Source organism: Callorhinus ursinus, unplaced genomic scaffold, assembly GCF_003265705.2.
Source record: "Callorhinus ursinus isolate GAN/ISIS: 27379988/994484 unplaced genomic scaffold, GSC_fseal_2.0 scaffold2, whole genome shotgun sequence".
In the NCBI taxonomy this organism is placed as follows: domain Eukaryota; kingdom Metazoa; phylum Chordata; class Mammalia; order Carnivora; family Otariidae; genus Callorhinus; species Callorhinus ursinus.
The window spans coordinates 86,762,346-86,788,804 of NW_027397064.1; the positions used below are offsets into that span (position 1 = coordinate 86,762,346).

The 26,459-nt window shown below is 33.3% G+C and overlaps 1 protein-coding gene across 1 annotated transcript in view; it reads left to right on the plus strand.

The window, feature by feature from the left end:
- Positions 1–26,459, plus strand: part of LRP1B (LDL receptor related protein 1B) — a 1,894,461-nt gene that overhangs the window by 1,751,989 nt on the left and 116,013 nt on the right. The window contains exons 72-77 of the mRNA XM_073905704.1: positions 4,802–4,924; positions 10,771–10,896; positions 11,630–11,767; positions 13,281–13,415; positions 17,181–17,300; positions 18,916–19,157. Coding sequence (XP_073761805.1) covers positions 4,802–4,924; positions 10,771–10,896; positions 11,630–11,767; positions 13,281–13,415; positions 17,181–17,300; positions 18,916–19,157 — 884 coding nt within the window. The remainder of the gene's footprint in view (positions 1–4,801; positions 4,925–10,770; positions 10,897–11,629; positions 11,768–13,280; positions 13,416–17,180; positions 17,301–18,915; positions 19,158–26,459) is intronic.

Here is a 26,459-nt window from a genome sequence, read left to right on the forward strand (position 1 = left end):
TCAACCAAATTGAAGTCTCTTATGGAATTTCCCTAGCAACCCTTTGATTTCATTCATGTTATCATATTCTTCCTTCTAGTATAATTACTTCTGTATTAGTTGACTAAGTTTCCCCTGTTGGAATGTGAGTTTCTTGATGTAAAAAATTAGGTATGCAAACAGAATGAGGAAATGCATTCCAGGGAGTGGGATCATTATGCACCAAGTCTCAGAGGTGAGAGAAAGTTTAAGTGTTTAGGAGCTATAAGTAATTGAAGATTCATGATATAGAATTTGGTTTTAATATTAAGGATAATGAGAAGTTTTCCAAGACTTTTAAAAAGTCTTCAAATATTTTTTTTCAAAAGGAGAGAGTGGTAGAATTTGTACTGTATAATAGCACAGAGAATTTACGGAAATGGTATTCAAAAGATCAAGCTTCTTGTCTTACTTCTAGGAGCCTTTCTATGCTCATTTTTCATACTATTAAATCCAACCACAGTGAAATGTCACCAAGGACTATAGGAATATCTAGAAAGTGAGTGAGTGAGTGAGTGTGTGTGTGTGTGTGTGTGTGTAAGGGCAATCCTGTCAGGATTTATATATTTTTTAAATATTAAATTTCATAAGAAATGTTTGTTTGAACAAAGAATTCTGGGTTAAAAATCAAACATTACAGTAAAAAAAAAGAAAGAACAGTATAACATTTGAAATCTGAGTTGTCTTTTAGATTTAAAATGACTCTACTAAAAGTTTAAGCTTACTGATTAAAAAAGAGTTGAGAGCCTTTAATTCAATCATTTACAAATGTGTCAAAGCTCCCCTTCCATCAATACTCATGTTTCTAACTTTCCTTGGATTTCTTTGCTGCCAGGTAAATTCCAGTGAATTATCTTGGTGGTTAAAGTATTTGATCCTGTATGGATGTAACTTAAGGCATGATTGAGTTCACATTTCTAGTATTTAACTTACCTCCAGCAAGTGGTTTAGGTACTGGATAAATGTACTTCAAGACATTGAGGAAATGGAATGCCAGAATAAACATTTGTCCTGTTAAATCTTACTTCACTCATCCTAGATCTGGACACATGAACTAAGTATTGGGGGATGGAAGGCAATAGGGACGCAGGAATATTTCCCAAGTGAATCAACTTTACTAGTTTACTTTAAAAAGGTGAATCCCCAAATACTGTGGAAATAAAAGCAGCATTCATATTTTTAAAGGTAAAACATGTTGCCTCAAGGAAACTTGGTGTTTGTTTTGGTCTGAGCTCCCAAACTTGATTCTTCTTAGCAATTTTGGTGGGCAAGATTGCGAATTATTCTTTTTAGTAATCATCAGCTCAAAAATGTGTTAACTATTTTTGAAAATTATAAAATATTATCATATATTAAACTCCCTCCACCTAAATGAAAATGGGAACTCTAGATGTTTATTTTCAGTGATGATGGCCTGTCCAGATTTCTATGAACCTGCCAAAAGCTCAGTTACATTTAGACATAGGTTATTGTTTATATATGAACACACACACTTTTATATTTTTCTAATAATCTTCTGTTGAGCTTATTAAGAACAAGACTAATGACTAAGAAACTGAAATTTTGATCCACCTAATCTGTTTATACCTTTCTTGTTGCTTATGTGTGCCTTATGCCATTTTAAAATAAGCATTTTATGTAGACTCAAGATGTCATGGTAGCCCCATGATGCATTTTTTTTAAATGCAAATTCTTTATGGTACAATAGGAAGCCTTTAGTGAATTATCACAAAATATTTGCCTTATTCTACAATTGTGATTTCATTTATATTTCTCTTCTTCTTAATAAAAATAGTAATATGCCCAACACTCTTATGGGGAAAATTATGTTATCTAATGTGATACCTTTGGGAACTCATTTTTTTTCCTTTTAAAAAGACTGATGTGCCACAAATAGAACTCTCTAAAATAATCAGAGGATGTCAAGAGTTCACAAATTTTGTTTGAATATAATCCATTGTAAAATGGAACATGCAATGAGATTTAGTCATGAGAGAATCTTTATTCTGAAAGAATATAACTTTCATATTCCATGGATTTTGATATTGAATTAAGCAAATATTCACCTCCTATCAATATTCATATCTTAAGTTTCTTTAATACTAAAGACTGTACATGTTATCTTTTTGTTGTTTTCAGACAGAGTTGTTAAGTGGTAATACATTTTCTTGCATGAGTTTTGGTAATTGAAATTATTGTTAGAATTAGGACATTTTAAAACTGAACACTGCTGAAGTTGAAAGAAAGGGGCACCCCAATGCCAGATATTATATTGGCAGTCTTACACGGTGATACTCACCTTGGTGGACTCACCAAGGACTTGCCTTTTTCCCTATTTTAGAGTTTGCTGTTCTTCAGAGATGCCAATGTAGGATGTACTAGATCTGTTAAGCATTTTTGCAGGAACTCTTAGAACTGTTCAGATTGATATCACTGTAACATCTTGGCCTCAGCTTCAACTATTACTTAGATTCTAAGCAATCGAACTATACTTCCTTAATCATCTCTCTCTACCATGAACCCTATCAAGTTTTTAAAAAGTTGAATTTCTTTCTCACCTTATACGTCACAGAAATAATTAAAAATCTTGAGCTTTATTCAATATCTGGTCACCAAATTAACAAGTCTACTTATTACTGTGCCTAGCCTAACCTTTCCCCCATTCCTCCCTCTTGAAATGGGAGACTTGTTTCACCTCCAGTCGAAGGATGATCCTTTTAATTTAGTTTAGATCTCAAATCCTTCACAATTTCTGGATTCTCAAGGAATTCATTGTAACCATTAGCTTTTCTTTCTTCTGTATCTTCAAGCTAGTTTGTCTACTGAATTATTCTCAGAAGGACTTAACATATATCAAATACCTGTTTTACTCCATACAAGCTACTAGGCTCTCTTACTTACCTAACTTCCTCCTTTCTTCCTCCCCTTTAAGGCCAAACTCCTGAAGGGGATGGATGATTACAGTAACTACTACTTTTTCATCTAATAATCATCAACTACAAACACTTCACAATCTACCACCAGTTCACTGAACCTCCTCTCTTAGCATTATATAAATGTGCTAACTACTACCTTCTTGTTGGAACACTTCTCAGGTATTTCTCCAACAACTCTGGTGACTTTTTCTGTCTCTTTTGCAGACTCCTCCTGATTTCCTCTGTTTTGTTCTAAATTTCAAATAACAACTACATTCTGATTGTTCCCAGCTATATATTTACAGCTAAGAACCTATCTTATATTTTAGATACACTTATCCACTATCCTATTAAATATCACTACATGGTTGTCTTCCTAGTATCTTAAATGAATTGTGTCATTATTTCTATTAAGCTTGCCCTTCCTGCTGTATTCCTTTATTTTTGTAGAATACCAACATTTACTAAATGGTCCAAATAAATAAAAAATGGAGTACTATGTTTGACTGCTCATTCTCCTTGCCACTTTCACCTTTTTAACCATCAGATCCTGAGGATTCCACCTCCTGAAGCACTTTCAAACATGGTTACTTTAAATCAAATACCAACAGTTCTCTTCTGCATTGTGGTAACCCCTCTTCAAATTGGTCTTTTTTCCTCTAGCCTTGGCTTTACTCTTGCTACCTTCATTTCCAAGTTCTCCACATTCTAGCTATTGTTATCATGCTAAAATCCAAATCTCATTCTGTCATTTGCTAAATTAAATCTTTGCTATTGTAAGTGAATTATTAAAGATCTGTATACAAGTCAAAACTCAACAAGATGAGCTGTTTGACCCTCATAAGCCCAGGCTTATTATTCCCTCCAAAGTGCATCCACAAAATGAACAATGCTTTCTTCCAGGATTTTCCGGTCTTGCAAAGATGAGCACTATCACTCCCCACCCCATGTTTTAATAAACATATCCACTTTTAAATATGTTAATACCTTCAGTCATCAAATCTATCTAATATAGAAACCATATTTATTATCTTATGTATGAGGTTCAAATAGGTAGTGAAATTATCTGAGAGCAATCTTATTTATCTTAATTCTGAATTCCCATCAAGTTACTTTCCCCAACCATTGCAGTTTCCACTATATATTATTACATATCTAGACATACAACCGGAGCTTATTAGTATTTTGGTTCCTTTGCATATGATAGATATACTTAATTTTGAATGAGCATATCTTTGTATTTAATTGTGAAAAGAGAAAAATGCAAACATAGACAAAATACACAAAAATCAGGTACACTACTGTACAATTTTTATAAGTATAACTGTAATATTTCACCACATCGCCAACTTCCAATTCTGTTACAAAATTAACTGATTATCTGTGATTGCAAAAACTTTTTATTGGTTAATCTGTCTTCAGCAATTCAGTTTGTTAGTTTCCAGATATAACTGAATTAAACTATAATAATTTTGAAAGTGTTTTTCTTTCCAGAACAACACAATTTTTACATTGAAAATTAATACTATTTAAAATCTAAGTTTCTTTACAGTAACATGAAAAGCATGTGAAATGGAAGATAATTTATATTTGAGAAAACTTTCTTCTAACATCTTACCCGTATTTTCTAAAGGAAATATGATATACTTGGGTAATATCAGATTGTTTTGAAAAGTAAACCATGAGTAACGTAAAAAAAAAAAAAAAAGTTCGCATACTGCTTGTCCCTAGTACTGTACAGGAAAAAAATATAAGGAAGTGAAAAACTAGGTACTGTGCTAAGATAATTAGAGGAATATGTGTCCTGTTGACTGGCATTAATTATGCTACATCTCTATGTCTCTTTTTCTGTTTTGTTTAAAATAAAGGAGGAAATATATGTAGAGCAGATGAGTTTCTCTGCAATAATTCCCTTTGCAAACTACATTTCTGGGTGTGTGATGGAGAAGACGACTGTGGAGACAACTCTGATGAAGCCCCTGATATGTGTGGTATGGCATTTCATGTGGGTGTAGATTATACTATCACCTCCAGACCTAATATACTGGTGTGAATCAATGAAGTGGTGAGGTAAACCACAAAGTCTGCCATCCTGGGGTTAGGTAGAGACAGATACAGCTTTTGTTCAGGTAATAAGAGATTACCCTGTCCTAAGTTGATGACTTTACAGAGACACCCCCTAAATCTGAATTTGCACATGTCAACACTATTCAAAAGATAGTTTATGGTCTGTCTGGGAAAATTTAGAGTAGTTGAACTTTTGAATTGTGTAAGGTTCATATAAGGACTTTGGCTTTGTACCAAATTGGTTATTTAGGCTAAAACATTTTTTCTTGGACAGAGAAGTACATGGAAAAAAATGTGAATAATAAAATCATGTAGTTCCACAAATTACCCACTGCTGAGACCAGTGTTGTTCAGAGAAGGGAGGTATATATGGAGGTAATATGTAAATATATTGATATATTTTAATATGCAAGCGTATTGATATATTTTGTTATGTAAATATATTAATACATTTAAATATGTTATTTCTTCATATATGTTCTATATTATAAATATAAATATATCAATATATATTTAATATATATTTAGACCTAAGCAGAGAACTGAAATTAGGAGTTATATAACATTTCAATCTGAAAATTTTAACAAAAGTTATTGCTTCTTCAAATTCGTTACTCCTGACTCTTGATAAATTGTCAGGAGTGTACTTATGCGATCAGCAACTATAAATATCCAATTTCATATCGCCAAAGTGAAGGATTTCTTATAAGTAGCAAACATTTTTAGTCTCTTCTTCTTATTCTATCTAATCTCAGTAAAAAAAGTATTTTACCTCTAAGTTAAAGAAAAATACTACTACTTTGGATATAATTAAGTAGCACGTCAGGTGAATTATAGAAAACATAGCATGAGTATATATACTTAAATCCTTTGTTCTATTTGGTGCACTAAGTTAAATCAATATTTCTTGATAGATGATGACATTGACTACTGATGTTACAATTGAATAAAAAAACTAAAACACAGAGGCAGCTTTATTTTTAAAAAAGGTTTAAAACTTAAAAATGACAGTCTTTGGGAAGTGTTCTCTATAGACACAACTAATGAGAGACATAACTAAGTTTCAGTTTTAGTTCTACATAATCTTACACAATAGACTCTAGAGAATCACCAGAGATTATATCGTTTCTGAATTATAATCCATGGAAAAATATGAGTTTTTATACCAATATCAAGCCAGAACCAATTATTTTTATAAAGTATAGATAGATAGATAGATCTACATATCTATCTATATCTATAATTTTTTCTAACCTTTATTCCATTTCAGCACACAACTAGTGAGTGGAATAGGAAATGGTTGCTAACTAATTAACCACATGAGGCTCCAGGGTCACATCCCCAGGACCACTTCTAGGGCCAGGAAGTGATTCTCAGTGACATGCCACACAGCTGCTGGAAAACCTCAAATACAACCAGCTTGATTCTGTGCATGTTTTTAGATTCCCCTAGGTCATCAGTATAAACATTGAGTCAAGCTGTTATGTACCAGGGACTATGCTAAGTAATTGGGATTAAAAAAAAAAAAAAAAAAAAAAAAGGACAGCACATGGTTCTCTTTGACAAGATCTTATTCTGATTATACAAATCAGATTTTCGTACATTATATTTCAAGCAATGGTGGAATTAAGTAAAAGGTACAGATAAGATGGAGAGGAATAAGATGAACTCTGCCTAAGGAGGAATTCAAAAACCTACAGTTTGAAGAATCCAACTGAAAAGATAGCATCGGCATTATGAACAGCATAGGGAAAAATATCATTCATTCATTTAATAAATATTTGTTAGGATAGATACTGTTGTTATTTTGGGGAATATAATGATGAGAGAAACAGGCATGGACCCTGATGTCAGAGAACTGAGAATCTAGTGGAATAGGGATTCAAATGATTTCAAAAATATATGGTTACAAATAATGATATGTGCATTGAAGAAAAAGTAGAGTAAGTTATAAAAGTATAGAACAGAGAGATTTTATTCAATCTTGGGTTATGGTAAATAATATTTGAGTTTGAGTCTGAGAGATACATCACTGCCAAGTAGGTGAAAGTGATGGGGTGGTGTGCAGCCTGCTTACGATATAGATAAATAAATAAATAAATGAATAAATAAATAAATAAATAAATTTTTTTACAAATTATTTTTTTAAAAAGAATATGAAAAAGCTTTAAGTACAACAAGCATATAGTCATATTTATATTTTACATGTACTGGCTAGAAAGGGGCAAGGCTAGGTAAGATGATTGATTGCTGTACTCTAAGCAAGCCATGCTACTAGCTTGGGCTAAGATAATGATAGCACGTGATGGCAAATATACACAGACTCGAAGATGACTTGAAAAGCAAGATAAATTGGAATAAATAATAGATTAGATATATGCGGCAAAGGAGAGGAAGTTACTAAGTATAATTTGCAGGGTGTTTGTGCTTGTTCAGTTGAACACATGGGTAACATAGGAAGAGGAACAGTATTGCAAGTAAAGATTAAAAGCCTGGTTTGAGAAACATTTGAGGAGACATTCAAGTATAGATTTCATGTAGGCTCTAGATATTTGATTCTAAAGCTTAAAAAGCTGGTCTAGAGTTATAAATTTGAGAGAATAAAATGGGGTAATGAATACTATGGACTTTGTAAGACTTAGGTTGGGGGGGAAGTAAGGCATAAGAGAAGAAGGAACTTAGGATAGACTATTGAGAGCCACCAAACCTCTAAATAAATATGGGCAGCTGGAAGAGACTCAGGTGAATTACCACAAAAGAATTAAAAAAAGAAAGTATGGCGAAAGAAATACCAAGGTAATGAAATGTATCAAGAAAGATGGAATGGTTCCTGAAAAGACAGGAAAAAATGAGTTTCAGAGCAGAGGAAAACTTAGTTTTAGATAAAAGTAGCCACCCCTTCTCTGTTATTGAAAATATTGACATGAATTGATAGACTATTTACAGATGCAGGTGGATGTCCAATTATATAATAAGGTGATGACAAACTCCCCCATCATTTTATTTCTACTTTGTAATATATGCCATAGGAAGTATATTCATGTATAGAATATGGAAGGTTGTTATTACAAGAAATTTTGAAAGGAATGCAGATTTGAATCATTATTGCAAAGGGTAAGAGAGTGACATACTATCTTCATCTGTATCTGTATCCATATCTGTCCATTTATATATACATATATATCTATATTTATATCTATATGCAGATACATATGGTTTCCAAGTAATATTTAGGGCCCATCCGGCATTAATAAATATTCATATTTGTGATATCAGTTGGTCTTGTGGCATGGTCATCTGCAACGTTCCTGGTTTTCCCAGAATGCAGACATTGGAATAGCAGATGGTTTTATTCATCTAAGCTTAGGGTTTTGTTAGATAACTAAATGAAAAAGAGAAAAAGGACAGATAATCCAGATTATTTGTACTAAAATAAGTTTCTGAATGAATTCTTAGAACAGTGTCCAACATATAATAAGTTACCAATAAATATTTGTCAAATGTGTAAATTAAAAGATGGAGCATGGGATCTAATGTCAATGGAGAGGGAAATAAAGACAAAAACACTGGAGAATAGGAAAAGGTAGATCTATCAATGGGCTAAAGTTTCCCCTAAGACAGAAAAAGGATTTAATGAGACTGGTTGAATTAAAAATTTGGGAAAATAAGAAATACTGGTCAGAATTTGTAGCATACAAATTAGTGACTTTGTATATGAAGCAATTAGAGGAAACGGTATATCTAGCTGCACTTACATCAGTTAATGTTCTTATCTGCAAGCAACACAAAATATCATTGGCTAAATTAAAAAGATAAATTTATTGAAATCTACCAATATTCACAAACTTCTAGGATAGTTGGTGGCTTAGGTGAATTAGAGTAAAAGGTCATTGGGTATGAAAAACTCCAGGAGCTAAGAGGTACAGCTATTTGTTGGTTTGTTCATGTGGATGTTGAAATGAGTTTGGATGGAGAACAATAACGATGAAAGAAGGTGCTACAGTCATTAGTAAACTGGGAAGGGGATGATGTTTACAAGTTTGATGAGAAAATAGCAATAAGAAAAATGAATAATAAAATGCCTGGCCATCAAAATAATAGTTTTTGTTTTTAGTTTATTTTTTAAAAATAGAATGTGAAGATATAGTAACAAAATTCTGAAAGCTAAAGTAGGAAATTAAGGGATATTTAAACATAAGATAACATGAGGTTTGAGCAATTTAAGAGATAATTGTAAAAGACCTAAAGGGGAGGAACTATGCTCGGAGTGGGAACCAGATTTCAATTAAGCCAAGGAGGTCAGGCAAGAAGTATGGCATATTTAAGGAGCTAATAAAGTAGTATTGCTAGAATATTAAGAGTGACAAGGGATTTGTTGGTAAGAGTGGCATGGACAAAGTAATGTTTAGTCTATTATGCCATGTGAAGTACTTAAATTTTATTCTGAAAATGCTGGATAACTATGGAAGAGATGATCAGATTAATGTGGGTTGTTCTAAGGTGGGTTGTTCTGGTGCCTTTTGGAAGATCTTAGGTTAGGCAACGAAACAGAAACATTTAGGATTCTTCTACGGTTTTCTCTGAAAGAGATAGTGAAAAGCTGAGTTATTGTAATTGGTATGTATGGAGAGAAAACAAGTTTGGGGACTGTATCACCCGGATTTGTTGACTAGTAAGAGTTGAAGGTCAATAAAAGGAATGCATTTAGATTAACCCCAGACGTGCAGCTATGATGTGCTACTAACTCAACCATGGAAATAACACAAAGCTTATGTTTGGGGAGAAGGAAGTCACGGGAATGTGATAAAGAATGGAGCTTTGGACTTACTGAATTTGAAATTCCTATAGGGGATACCCTATAATCAATTGTGAGACACTAGAATTAGTGAATTGAAAGTCTTAAGGGTATAGTGTCAAGTAAATCCATGAGAATGAATGGGAATATCAGCAGAGAATTCAAGAGTGAGAAGATCAGGAAACCAATGAAAGCACCCTGGAATATTCCACATGTAAGGATAAAGTGTCATGAGAGATGTTTCCTACTCTAGGGGTGGAAGTCTTCAGATTAAATAATGATAGAAGGACAAGGGTAAAATTCTCTGGCTTTCACTGTTGTCTCTTTAGGACACACACACAGACACACACACACACACACACACACACAGATACATATACCCACAAATATTAAACATAAATAACAAAGATCACCTATGTGACTCAAATACATATTTACACATTTGTTTACAGAGATACAGAGTAAGAAACACAGTTATAGTATTGTTGGGACATTTTTTTCACTGGATGACCTATTTTCAGATTTGGACCTGTAACATATGCTTTCTCAAGCTTTATCCTGTGTGAAATTGCTCTTTCAGATAGCTAAGTGTCCTGCCATGTTGTATAAACTGCAGGCATAAATTAATTTGGTACACCAAGTGAAGTCAGCTAAGATAAGGCATCTGGAAATGAGACCATGAAGTTTGGCTCTTTTTCTTACTTTATTTCATTTCAGCTGTGCACTCTTTTTTGTAGTTAATATAAATAAGGAGGATCATCGCTTCTATTATCACACATTTTCTAGTACGTACATGGAGGCAATTTCCACAACAAAAGATATTCAGAAAAGCCAGATTATGGATTTGAAAAGAAACAAACAAACAAACAAAAAAACAAAACAAAGCAAAAAAAGGAAGACAAAAAAGTGGGGGAATGGTTCCTCATAAGTCAGTGTACCCAAAGGAGTTGCTTTGCTTTTTTCTTTTTTTTTCAGTCAAATTTCTTTGCCCACCCTCAAGACCTCACAGATGCAGAAATAACAGAATATGCCTGCAGCCTGAGCAAATGTGCAATGGGATCGATGACTGTGGGGACAATTCAGACGAAGATCACTGTGGTGGTAATTCCATTTAATGTGAAATAACTGATTCAGCGACAGCTATAAGATAATACAATTGTTTGGGGGCTCAAAAATTAAAAAGTATTTTCCATGTGGCATGTCTGAGGGTATTTTTTTTAAGACCCTGCTCTTCTGACAAGGTATGAAAATAATCTGCTAGCATTCATTTGAATAGTAGAGCTGTGTAGCTTTATCCAAAGTCTCCACTAGTCTGTAAATCTACATTGATTATACACACTTTTTTCAGAAAATACTGCATGAGAGAAAAACATAGTGGTTTAAAAATGTTCTCTGTTAAACAGCTCCTTGAGGGGAGAGTGTTAATAAAGAACGTGTGTCTGTATACACAATCCCTTCTTCACAATTCTGAAATTAACAAAACTCTTACAACCAAATGCTTTACTAATGTAGGTGGCAAAATCATTTGGTGACAAACCCTGACATGAACTAGTCCGAAACAGTTTGTATTACTTTAAAAACAAAGTCCCACTTAGGGTGAATATTCAAACATTTTCCTGTGGAAATACAGTGTTACTTATTATAGGGTAAATACACTGTTATTTTTCTGAAAGTCCAGAATTTCAGAATTTTTTCATTTGGCCCAAGAGCTTCAAATAAACAATTGGGGAACCATGTTTCTGATAGTGTTTAGTTAAATCTTGAATGTGTTAATGTACTCAATAAATCTGTTTTGATTCTATGAAGCACTAATCATTTTTTAATGACTTTATAGGTAAGCTTACATATAAAGCAAGACCATGTAAAAAAGATGAGTTTACTTGCAGCAATAAAAACTGTATTCCCATGGACCTGCAGTGTGATCAACTTGATGACTGTGGAGATGGTTCAGATGAACAAGGCTGCAGAACAAGTGAGTTTATTTTCTGTTAAAGTGTAGCAACATGCAAGTTCAATTTCTACTTCAACATCACTAAAATTTTCTCTACTGATGTGAGAAAATATTGTTCTTCAAAAACGTACTTAAGTATACTTTCTTTTTAGTAAGCTCTTGCCAACGCAATCTTAGAATGCCACTTATATTAATATCAGAAAGTATGAGGTGGGAAAGTTCGATTTCACAGTGAGTACCCTTATTAGAGCTGAACCTGAGATCCCAATATCCAATTACAGACTTTGTTGTCAGCAAAGAAATCTATATCCCTTAATATTTTATTTTATAAAGTATACATTTAATATTTTTGATTGTTACAAACAACGGTATTTAGTTGAAAAATAATAAAGGTCTTAGTGATTTATTCAGTGTTTTAAGATTTTAATCCATTGCCAAGTTATTCTTAAAGAAGACATTATTATTTTATTCAGTTAGAGTGCGATGATATTTGAGTTATTAGACCTTGGTTATTTTTGTGTTTAGTGTTTGATATCTCATTTTTCATATTAAGAAAAATAACTAAACTTATGACTCTAAATTTGGATTGCTTATAAAAGTCATAAAATGCTTCCTATTATGGGGTCTTTCACTTTTTCTCATTTATGCATCCGAATTGTTCCTCACCGGGTTGATGAAGCATTACCCACCACAATATGGCCACATATATCTCAACTGAGGTATATAATTCCATTGGTGTGCTTTAATTAATTATAAGATAATCAAGAGTCAGTGGGGATTATAAACAGTTACAATTCTGATAATTAAAATTTTCATATTTCAAAATAATTTGATATATGTAAGTAAAATAGAGCTAATCCAACATCATTTTTATAATAATGTCCCTCTCATTTTTTTGTGCATTCTAAAACGTTTTCTGGAGTGAGAGACAAAGCTATGAAATTGCAACTACTATGCTGGGAATGGCAAATAACACATAACACTAACTTGTGTAACAGCCCATGACCACTGGAGCGTGTTGCTCCTCATATATATTTCCAGGCTAAAAATGTTTAAGAACTAATGATTTAACCTACTTGTTTGAGTAACAGGTAGTACCCTTGGTTGAATTCCTGAATATTAAATTTAGGTTAGCATTTAATGCCCACATTTCTAGGTATCGTCTAGGAAACCTTTTGGTTCCTAGAGAAGAATGTAGTACTCATACATTGTACCATTGTAATAATAGCCTGTCATTAGAAACATTGACTCTTGACTTCCTTTTACAAAGTAGTGTACTTCAATACACTGTAAATATCAGCTATTGGCAGTTTGGTCTAAACTACATTCAATGTAAATAAGCTCAGTTTTTTTTTAATCTGCTTCTATACCTTTATAAGAAATGATGACTTATATAGAGAGAAGATCATAATCTTATAAATTCAAAAAAAGTTACCTATGGAATAATAAATATGATTTTAAATTAAGAAAAAAGGTAAACTCCCACTTCAGGAATTAGAATTATATTAGTTTTGATGGAATTTTTAAATCCTAGCTCCTGCTGAATATACCTGTGAAGATAATGTGAATCCATGTGGAGATGATGCATATTGTAATCAAATAAAAACATCTGTTTTTTGTCGCTGTAAGCCTGGATTTCAGAGAAACATGAAAAACAGACAGTGTGAAGGTATAGTATATTTCCTCAACAGCTTGCTCTTAAATCTTTAGGTTATAAAAGACTCACAAGGCTGTTAAATTGTGAGATGACATGGGATTGATTTTCATCAGATTGGTGTGTATCTACGGGATACTGTTTTACCTGCAAGAGTGAAAGTCCCTGGGGTCAAGAGCCTGTTTGTATGGCTAAACTAAGCATCTCTAAGGCTACAAAGCCTTTTCTATAGTAGATTCAGACCTGCAGGAATTTCAATTGTACTGTTACAACTCTGTTTTGAAATGCAAATAACAAAATTGCTGGTTCAGGAACTACTGGAGAATTAGAGGCACTTCATGAAAGAACATGTTTATGATGACCCATTTCTCTTGAGTTGTGGCATTTGCGACACTGCAATAGCTAATTCACTTTTAGAGAATGGGGGCTTTTGTCCTAACACCATGTCTCAAACAGTGCTTTATGTTATCCAGAGTGCCTTCTAAAATTCAAAGACAGGATCTAAATAAATCTCTGTCAACTTACTTGAGATCAGGATCTCATAGTAAATTATAGGTAAATATAATATACCTATAGGGCTTTAACTAGAAAGCCATGAAATACAGACCTATATGTACTTACTGACTGCCAGTTTCTCCATTAAAGTTGATATTACTGTGATTAGAGCCAAACCTAAATTGTCTAAGTCTGGCTTATTTAGGGTAAATTCAAGTTGTAAAATGCTTTCACCTACCAGCTTCCTTCTCTACTGTCCATGTTATTCTTGGATAAAGAAAAGTGATTTTGCATTGTGTCAATCAAAATGAGATTATTGAAATGAATTAATTATATTCACCCAACAGGGAAAGAAGTGTGGCCATGTCATATTTATGTACATTTTGAATTATATACTTGTTTGAATTACTCATGGCATTTTATTTTTACATTAACATGGAACACTGAAAACTGACAGCCTAGGTTTCTCTACTTTTTTTAAGATTTATTTAACTGTTTTAGAGAGAGCAAGCAGGGGAGGGGCTGCGGGAGAGAGATAGAGAGAATCTTAAGCAGACTCCCTGCTGTGTGTGGAGCCCAACCTCACAACCCTGAGATCATGACCTGAGCCGAAATCAAGTGTCAGACGCTCAATCTACTAAGCCACCCAGGCACCCCTAGGTTTTCTCTATTTTAATTTAAAAGTTAATTATTTCTCAAGGCTAGATTATTTCTTTTTTCCCCAGAAACTTTCTATCAATTGTATATAAACACACATACACACACACACGCATACATACATACAACCTCTTCAAAATTTTAATTTTAAATAACATCAATTTACTAACATTTATTTGTGAATAATGGGCTCTATTTCCTGTATATACTTACAAAATTTAAAACTCCCATCTCAAAATTTTCTGTATTTTTAATTATATTCTATGGCAAATAAAAGCTGCAACTTCACTCTCCATTTTAAGTTGCTACAAATCCAGTATTTTTGTTGTGCAAATTAGTAACTTCTGCACTCCAATAAAATTTGTATCCTTATTAAAGGAAGTTTTGATAGTAAGGAAAAGCAATTTGATTTGGTATGGTGGAAGGGAAAGACATTACTTTGATTCATAATTCAAAGAATTCAAATGTGTTTGTGCCTTTCTTATATATAGCTCAAATAGGGAATAAGAAATCACTATGTGATGTTAGAGCCAAAATACTTTAATTAGAATATGTAAAGGGAAGACAAATGACAGAAAACAGCAGCAGAGAAGTAGCAATGGATTAATAGTTGCTGTAGGCCTGTTCTAGGTACTGGACATGTGTGAGATTCTTCCATCCCCTACGAAAGCTCACGGTATCAACCGTGTGTGTGTGTGTGTGTGTGTGTGTGTTTTAAGTAATCTCTCCCAACGTGGGACTTAAACACATAACCCTGAGATTAAGAGTCACATACTCTGCAAACGGAGTGAGCCAGACCCCCTGACATTAGTATAGAGATGAAGAGAAAATGGTGATTCTGGCCAATATGGGGCCATGTGAAGGAGGCGAAATTTTATCAAATCATGTAGATTTTTATTCTGATTCCACATCAGAGGGAAATGAAAGAATCAAATAACATCCTGTTCAAAGTTCCAGGTGTCAAATCAAATATATTTATTGCAATACTTTATTTTATTTTATTATGTTAGGTTAATCACCATACATTACCTCATTAGTTTTTTAAAATTTTTAAAGATTTTATTTACTTATTTGAGAGAGAGAATTTGATAGAGAGAGAGAGCATGAGAGGAGGAAGGGTCCGAGGGAGAAGCAGACTCCCTGCTGAGCAGGGAGCCCAATGCGGGACTCGATCCCAGGACTCCAGGATCATGACCTGAGCCGAAGGCAGTCGCTTAACCAACTGAGCCACCCAGGCGCCCAACCTCATTAGTTTTTGATTAGTGTTCCATGATTCATTGTTTGCGTATAACACCCAGTGCTCCAATATTGTAATACTTTTTTGATGGCCGAGTGCGGAAAAGATATATTTTGCTCTGTCCCTGGTATAGTATTCACTAACAATACAGTTTTCTTTATCTCCTTGCCCTATACTTCAATCAAACACAGAAATGAATTATCGTGAGAGTGCTTAAGTTCAGGTTGGGCAAAGTATCATAGTAGAGACAACAGAATCAGAAAGCCTGAATTTGAGCCTTGCCACTCTCATTGCAAGTGTCCCTGGGAAATTCCCGATCCTTACCACTGAGAGAAACAATGGAACACAGTTGAGAGCTAAATGAAAGATAATTATTATTGCTGTGCTTATCCTTAAATTTTCCAATTCAAAAGAAGGATGTGTCTCACAGATTTATTTCATAATGAGGGCGACGTGATAAAAAGAGCAGAAGAATTAAGCTGACTGAAAGTAGACAAAGAAAGTAGTAATTCACCAGAATCACCTGACGTCATTGCTGGCTCTGCTTAAGCCATTAAAATTAGAGGCATGTGCTAAACCACAGAATATTGCCTGTGATTTATTTATTACATATGATGTACATGGATTTATTTATTTGTAGATATTCAGGGTTTTGTTGCTGTTATTTCACATAGCACTTTTTGTAACATCGTCACTTCGTATATATGTGTTACAGGTTTATCTGTATGTTCATTTTTTTTTTGGTCAGGAATTGTGTAACATGCAGGCAATAAAAAATTAATTATAACTTAAGCCCTAAAGGGGCTGAAAGTCAAATAGGGGATATGAATATATGACCACATATCTGAAATATAGTAGGTACAGTGCTATAAGAGAGAAACAACCAGACAGCAGACAGCAGAGAAACTATGGGATGGATATACATTGGTGGAAAACAAGAAAGGTTTCACTTCAGGTGGATCTTGAGAGATTAGTAAAAATTCTCTATGTCAAGATGGGCAAGGGGGATTATAGGACTTATATGATAGTACAAAGGTATGGAGGTTGGTAATCAGAAACAGTCTCAGAAACAGTCTTAAAAGGAAACCTTAAGAAGTGTTTGAGTGAATGAAAATACTAGGGAAGTTTGAAAGGGCTATATCAATGTGTTAAGTGGATTAAAAAGCAATGTACAAACAATTGATGAATTATCATAGTGAAACTATTATAAAAAACTGTTATGGCCAGAAAATATGACACAGCAAATCACATACTTGAGAGTTTTAAAAAGACAATAAAAGAAATAGAAATAAGAATTTGAAGGAAGAAAAATTTGTCTTTCTTTAAATGTGGAAAGAATGGAAGCGCAAATTGAGGGTATGATGACGCTATTTTAAGCTCTTCTCTTCTAGATCTTAATGAATGTTTGGTATTTGGCACATGTTCCCACCAATGTATAAATATGGAAGGGTCATATAAATGTGTGTGTGACCAGAATTTTCGGGAAAAGAATAACACCTGCATAGCTAAAGGTACGGTTATAACAATTATTTTAAATGCTATTATAACTGCTATAAATATCTTATGGGGGAAAATTATGTTTCCTATTATATTTTAGCAATAGCTCCATGCCTGAAAATATAAATAAATCTCTTTTTAATATTGGCTAATTTGCCGAGTTGGTTTGTTATCATTCTTAATCTAATCTGGGATAGTTTATAGATATGATTGTCAAATACATGGTTACTGTTAAAATCGCTTTTGTGTTTGAAAAATCTGTCAGGAGGGAAAAGTTTATAAGCCAATGTGATAGAATATAAAGTATCTTTCTTTATGGCCTGCTCTCAGTGTATTTGAGAAATATTATTATACCAGTGGATAAAGATAACAGGTTAAAGGTTAGCATTATAAGGAGAATGGAATTTTGAGTAAGAATTTAAAAGGTTTTAAAATAAAATCATGCTTTAATTCAGACGTCCTTTACTTAGGAATATCATTTTTAAAACTTAAAAAAAATGGGTATTTGGGACTTTTTTAGGTATGAATTTTCATGTTCTGGTTTTTACTAAATAATATTGTAACAGATATTGTTAATTACAGGGCATGATTGGACAATGTTAATAAAATGGTTATTACAGGTGGAAAATAACATGATATAGTGTATTAAAGATGGGCTGGAGAGGTAAATGTACTTGAATTTGAATCCTAGCATTGCCTCTTTCTGATCTGTGGCCTTGGGGAAGTTATTAAACTCTCTGAGCCTGAGTTCCTTACCTGTAAAATGAAAATAAGAATCCCTACTTTCCATAAGAGAAAGAGATAAATTATAAAAGTTTTAGCACCATGCCTGCCATAGAGTAGACAAACATAACCATGTAAGAACTATTAAGCCTGTAGGGCTGAACTTTACTTCATAATCTGTTTTCTTTTTAATTTGCAGATTGTGTATATGCAATTCAATCTTTATGGTTTTATTAATATTTTAATTAGTATATTCAGAATTCACTTTCGGTTTTTACTTGTCCTAATATGCAAATGACATTAGTTTTGTATTGTAGGTGTCAAAACTTCAGGTAACAGGGATCCACTAGCAAGATCCTAAATAATATTGACATTATGATATTTTAATGTAGTAAATATTGATATATTTTTATTATAAAAATAAAAGAATATTTGAGATATGTGAATATTAGAAGACGAAAACTCTCCCCCCTTAATTTTCATTTCTTAACCTAAGAAAATGATGACTCGGATGCATAAACTAAATGCTCAGGAATGTTTGAGGCTTAATGAGTACACAATATACCATCTGAATATTGATCAAAGCATTAGAACATAAAGTATTGCAATTTATCAAATAGATATCCCTCTTTATGAAAATGATATCTACTACAAATACCTAATTTCTAGTCATAAGGTAAGCTTTGCCCTGGGAAAACCTACATCAATAACTATTAGAAATGTTTAGGTAAGTGTGTATTAGAAATAAGTCATGGAGACTATAACATGATATAAAGTTGGTTGATTTTTTACTGAGGAAGAAACTGTGTTAAGAATAATAATTCAAGATAATTTAAAAGTGCAATTATTGCTTTTACATTAGTTGAAATTTACTTTATTTTTGTATTTTATTATAATAATCTCCAGGCTCTGAAGATCAAGTTCTCTACATTGCTAATGACACTGATATCCTGGGTTTTATATATCCATTCAACTACAGTGGCGATCATCAACAAATTTCTCATATTGAACATAATTCAAGAATAACAGGGATGGATGTATATTATCAAAGAGATATGATTATTTGGAGTACTCAGTTTAATCCAGGCGGAATTTTCTACAAAAGGATCCATGGCAGAGAAAAAAGGCAAGCAAACAGTGGCTTGATTGTAAGTAAATAACATTGACAATTTGAAGGCTCATGCTTTTCCACCTCCCTATTTTTTTAATCTATCAATCACAATATCTGCTTATAGGAGGTAATAGGTATATTCAATTATTTCTCCCAATATTCTCCCTATACAGAAATCAAACATTTCCCTACTCATTTATTCTCACAGCTGTATATAATTTAATTGCATGATATTATGGTTTTCTTTAAGTACATTTGCTTTAGCTATGTAAGAATGGTAATGAATAATACCTAATATTTCTAGCACATTTTATATTTTGTATTATTTAACATTATATTATGAACGTGAGTTTTTTTCATCGTGAGATAAGATCAGGAATCATTACTTTGTTTTTATGTTAGAAAAGAAACTGTTGAAATATTCAGGGAATATTATTTCATTTTTAACAATATGAGAAATATACCTCTCGTCTAGGGCAAGAGATCAACTAAATTGTGTAACCATTTCTTCTGACTCCTGATAACTCTATTTCAGGGAACATCCAAACAGAGCAATATTGTTTGCTGGTATATGATGGACATGTTGATTATCATGGTTATTCCTTTTGAGAAAAATAAACTAGAGCATCTGTTTAGATTTGTGGTTGTAGACCACAAATTTTTGTTTTAGGACATGTCAATTTATTGTGCATTTTATATTTTGAGGTAACCCGGGAGAAAAATGACAGATAAATACTTATTTTTATGAGACCTGGCCCATTCCTATACAACCAAAAAGTCAAGTGCTGTCACAGTAGGATATAACTGAAGCTTTGTATTTGAAAAGAATCAGAGGTACCTATCTGGAAGTCCTTACTATCTTTTGTGGTGGTATCTACCATAAAGATTCGAACTGCTTGAATACCATTTGATAGGCGTCTGGGTGGCTCAGTTGGTTAAGCGACTACCTTCGGCTCAGGTCATGATCCTGGAGTCCAGGGATCGAGTCCCACATCGGGCTCCCTGCTCAGCGGGGAGTCTGCTTCTCCCTCTGACCCTCTTCCCTCTCGTGCTCTCTATCTCTCATTCTCTCTCAAATAAATAAATAAAATCTTAAAAAAAAAGAAATCTGGAATACATTTTTATCAGGTAGATAGCAATAATTTGGTTTTAATGAAGTTATATTACCTTTCTAATTCAGGTTAGATTAAATTAATTGTGAGTAAAAATCCATATATGTCAGAGTTGTTTCCTCAACTCCTCCTCCACCAAATAGAGTTTTACAAAATACCTTTAAGTTCTATTAAGAACAGTTCTAGGAGAGAGGCAAAAAATTTAGTAGATCCCTCTGCCTTCCTTCACTTACTCACTTGCTGTCAGACCAAAAAGCTGGTTTAGTCTTGGCTAGCTTTAGCTTTCTTTATCTGTAACACACAAGTCTGCTTTGCAAAAACATTGCTCTGATGGTAACTTATTAATGAAGTGATAAGGAGTATGTACTGTGGAGTTACATTGCCTGGGTTTTAATCTTGTTCCTATTGCTTACTAGCCTCTTAGTTGCTCTGCCCTCTCTATTTCGTGAGGTTTTAGTGAGGAATATATATATATATATATATATATATATATATATATATATATATATTTACACGCATATACTGATTGTATGTTAGTGTTAATAGTTCTTGGCAAATAATAAGTACTCTATAGACGCTTGCTATTAACAAGATGATGATGATGCTTCTGATGATGACAATGATGGTGTTGATGATGATTGACAGGATGTTCTTCTCTGAGATGCATATAATCACATGAAAATTTTTTGCAACTTACTTTTTTCTGAATTTTATTTTCTAAAAATATATCTTTGACATAATTTTTTCAGTGAAAATTATTTGATAATTATTTTAGTTTTGTCTGGGGAGATTAATAATTAGTATATAACCAGTATCTTCTAGTGAACAGAGTTTATTATAGACCCGAAGCCAAATTTGCTTATAGTTTGATAACTAAGTTTTTATCCTTACACATATAAATATATAAATGTGTATATTTTGCTTGTATATTATGTATTTATTTACTTGTATATATCTTATATATTTTAAAGATTTCTTTATTTGAGAGAGAGAGAGACAGAGCGAGCATGGGGGGGAGGGGTAGAGAGGGAGGGAGTCATCAGTGAACCAAATGGAAGATGTTAGCCTTGGGATAACAGGATGTCTTGAAAGCATGTTCAGAGATACTGAAAATACTGGAATATTTCCATCTCAGTAAAGTGTAGGAAATATGTTGTATCAGAAATCAGAAGAATATTACTCAGACAACTAAATGTTAACTGAAGTCCATTCCAAAGGAAGGTAATTTTCAATATGATCTTTTTTTGGAAGTCGTGAAGGGAATACTCTTCTGTAATCTGTGAAAATGGCTTGAATACTAATTATGATTATAAATTTAATTTCAAATGCAGTCTAAGTTATTTATAGATAGAAATGTTTATGATTTTCTAGCCCCCTGGGCTATACAAAATGGATGGATTTTTTTTCCTTTAAGAAAATTAAATGATTTAAAACATAAAAGGCTGACATGATTCAATCTATATGTAAAACATAATGAGATTTCTGAATTTGAATTTTAGTAGTCAGAACAGAATATGATAGCATTATGCAACAATTGTACATACTTTCTGGCAATTTATCATTTCTAGTATGAAGTACATGATGACAAGCACTGTAAAGTAGGTCAATGCTTGGAGAAATGCAAATGATTTTAAAAATACAGATTAGATTTTTACCATTAAATAATAGCTAAATATTCCTGAGCAAAACAAATGGTTTATCTGATCTACCTAATTTTGAGAAGTGAATATGAGATACCATTTTTGGCATAGTCTCTATTATGCAAAAGAGGATTTCAGAATGAACATGCTTATAGTTTTATTCATTAATAATCATATCTTTTCTTCAGTAAGTTGATTAGGCAATTATTTTTCCCTGAGAGATTTTACGAAAATATCCAACTAAGTTTTATTTAATAGGTTTCCATCTTTAATTGGGGACCTAGTTATAAACCTCAAACCCCAATATATGGGTTTATGTACATCACACACACACACACGCACACATACATACATACACACACACACACAAGTGCATAGGTATGCTTGTGTGCTCACAAATAAGTTTATGTGTGTACACAAGTTTTAGCAAAAAACAGTCTTGTTTTAGGACATTGGAATACTAGTATAAATTGATAGTTTTTTTTCCTTTTTTTAAATTAATTTTCTTAATTACTATAAATTTATGGTAATCATTATAACTTTACCCTGAAATTGTCTACACTTGCTTCTCAAGAATACTTTTCAAACCATCTGAGTTTATTCAACCATTTAACAACTACAATAATTTATTATGATTTCTTTGGAGGAAATCTAAAACTATCAAATCATTAAGTTATTGCCATCTTGTGACTCATTGCTGATTGCAAAAGACAGGAACTCAACAATGTATGCTGATTGGCATTAAATGGTTCCGTAACAGTTGTGATCAATATTCAAAATGTTACTGAACATAAATCTTATAGGAATATATAAAACATATGATTCCACAATTAATAATTCTAAAGATATTATTGAACATATTGTATAGCATTTTAAGGTGAACCAGTCAAATTTTTTCATTCATATCCAACGCTTTATTTAAGGAGTTCTGTTTTTTAGGTTTAGTGTTGGGTTCCTAGGATACAAAATAATAACAAAGGCTTATTCTCCTGAAGCTTATATTCTGGGGAACAAAGACAAAGTCAAGTAAACTCATAAATAAATAAATACCAAAAATTCTAATTTTGAAAATTATATTGAAGGAAATACATAATGGACCAAGAAAGAAAAACTCAAGGGTTATAAGACTTCTTTGAATAGGATGCTCCATAAAGGCCCATTTAAAGAGATTTAAGTGAAGACCTAAAAGATGAGGAGGAAGGAATGTCATCTTATTTATGTCTAAGACAACTATTTTACTTTTATGTAGAGACTGGGTTTGGTGGGGGAAAAGCTGGAACAGAAAGAGACCACATAGGAGGGCTGTGCTCCAAGTTGGTGCACAAATGGTGGTAGGTTGCAAATATTATAGTCTCAATGAAATGGAAGGGAGTGAGTAGAAGTTTAACAAAGTTTGCAAATAGAATTAATGTAGAAAATGAGTATAGGAAGGACTCAAGATGTAGATTTTTACAACTTGATGGGTAGTGAAAATGGTAAATTGTGGGTTCAGTTTCAGTCATGTTAAGTCTGAGATCCAAGTGAGGGGTTGTAAGAGATCCAAGTGAATTGTCAAATAGTGGTGTATTCAAGGTTTGATCTAAGTCTCTGGATTAGATATATATTTTAAGGAATAGAAGAATAGACGAGATATCTAGAACCATGAAGCCTGGGTAGATTACCAAGAAGAGAGTACAGGTGAAGTAAAGAAGCACTGGAACCAAGCTCTGAAGCCAGATTAAAATGATGACAGTGAGTGGGAAGTGAATTAGGAGAATAGAAGAGAATGTAGTGTCACAGAAACTAAAATAGGAGACTATTTTGAGAAAGAGATTGAGGTTATATTTCTAGCACTGCCAAAAGATCAAGTAAATGAGGACAAAGTAAGTTTCATGACAGATATTAATTAAAGACCTTGACAAATGCTGAAAATCACAGAGGAAGCAGACATCAGAGAACACTCTCGTTCTACATCAGTGGTGCTCAACTGAGGATGATCTCCCACCACAGGGGACATTTGGCAATGTCTGGAGATATTTTTTATTGTCACAACTGAGGAGTGCAGCTGGCATTCAGTGAGCATAGCAGAGGCCAGGGAGGCTACTTAAAACTCTACAGTACATAGGGCTAGTTCCGCATAACAAGGAATGATCCTGACTGAAATGTCAATAGCTGAGAAACTGTTTTCTACATAGTAATACCAGTCTCTCCAACCAAACTTTGAGTAGATCTTTTGTGTTTGTTACATCATTTTATGTAATAATAACCCTGAAATAGAAAATGATTCTAAGATGAGTCACCAACATAGTTATTCTTTTATTGGTCTCTTACTTTATTTTTCCTCACCTGAGTCTTTCTTGCTACATCTTTTCCCCTTCCCTCTGAATATTAGAATGCCTGTAGACCCCGACCTTGACCCTCTTTCTTCTACTTTTTCTCACTTCCTTATAGAGTTTATGTAGTTTAATGGTTTAATACATACCCACATGCTAACAACTACCAAAATGCTATCAGGCTCTGTTCAACTGCTTACTTTGCTTTTTCTTTTGGAATTTTTAAAGATTTATTTATATATTTTAGGGACAGAGAGTGCACTTGAGTAGGGGGAGGGGCAGAGAGAGAGAATCTTCAAGCAGACTCCCCAAGAACAGGGAGCTGGAGGATTTTTAAAAAATGTTCCCAAAATAGCATACCTAAAAATAAATGTCTCATGATTCACAAAATCTACTTCCCCAATCTCATTTAATGGCAAATCCATTTTCCAGGGGCTCAAAGTAAAAATCTTGGAGTTACAAAATGCCCGGGTGGCTCAGTTGGTTAAGTGGTTGACTCTTGGTTTTGGTTCAGGTCATGATCTCAGGGTGGTGAGATCAAGCCCCACGTGGGCCTCTGCACTCAGTGGGGAACCTGCTTCAGGATTCTCTCTCCCTTTTGCCCCTCCATCCCCAAAATAAATGAATAAATAAATAAATAAGTCTTTAAAAAAAATCTTGGGAGTTACTATTGATCCTTCTTCTTTCATAATTCCCAAATCAGGTGATCCTATGACCTTCAACATATGCTAGGAGTTAACTACCTTACATCGGCTTGACTTTAAATACCTACTTTTGAATCACCATCATCTTTCTTCTGACTTAGTACAGTAGCCTCCTAATTGGTCTTTTTGCTTTCCTTCCTACTTACCACACAATCACCAGAATGCACCTTCTAAGACATAAATTAGATCACATGACATCTCTGATCAAAGATATCTAGTGGTTCCCATGTAAAAGACAAATTTCTCATCCTTGCAAGGTTTTAAAAGATCTGGTTTCCTCTCTGACTTCATCTCCTATTAATTTCTCCCTTATGCTTCTCCAAGGATGCTTTGGTATTTGTAAAACCCATCAGTACCTACTAATGTAAGGCCTTTCCTGAAATGTTCTCTTGGCCTAAATGTTCTTCAGCTGGATATCCTGCATGGCTCAATTTGTAAACTTCTTTAAGAATTGCTCAAATGCCATCTTCTGAATACATAATGTATTGATAATTGCAATCTATTGTTCCACGCCCACCCTGGATCCTCAACACACTACTCTTTTTTTTTTCACTCTCACAGTGCATATCTTTGTTAAACTACTATATAATTTACTTACCTACTACATTTATTATTTCCTCTGTACCTTAGCTTGCTGTAAGTAAATTTTCCCATGGCAGGTATTTTTGCTGTTTTGGCCACTTCTATATGTAATCCTAACATCTAGAACAGGATCTGTCATAAAATAGGTACATAATATTTTTTAAGGGTTACAAGCAATAAATTAATTGAAAATCTTTGGTATACATGGCAATAGTATATTGATCTTGAAAAATTATACTTTACAAGTTATTCTTCTCATCCTTGTATTCGATTCATTATAAGATCAAATATTTTTATCTCCAGATATATCCCATTTTTAACCACTTTTCTCTCACAAAAATTCAGATTACAATTCCACATTTTCCTTTCTAAGGTCCATTCCATAAACCTCCTCTGATTATCCTGTATCCATTTCTGGTCCCCAGTCCTAAGCTATTTTCCACATTATAGCCAACATAATTTTAAAACATTAATATAATCATCATATCTCCCCCACTTAAATCCTTCCAATGGTTTTCCATCGAAAACTCATTGGTTTATAAGCCTCTCCTTGATATTCAGTCTCATCTTACACCACACCCGTCCCATTTCCTTACACACCTGTGAACATACACATATATACCCACAAACACGCATTTTTTTCCTGAGCCATAAATACACTATATTTAATTTCCAGGAATGCAGCTTCATTTCAGAATCTTCAAGCATGGTCTTTCCTCTGCCTCTCTTAATTATCCCGGTGAACAGAAGCTCCTTTATTAAGAAGACATCACTTTCATTATTATTACTATCATTAACATTGGTCTTGCTTAAGCATTATATATCTTAGCCCAAATAACATGTTTTCGAGTCTTTCAAAATTGAACCAACTGTTACTGTTTGAATGGACAGGCTCACAGAAAGATTGACTATTATCTAAAGAATGTCAATTGAATGCCCAAGAAGTATCATTCAAGGTGACTTCATTATTAGTCCAGATTCTGTTTAGA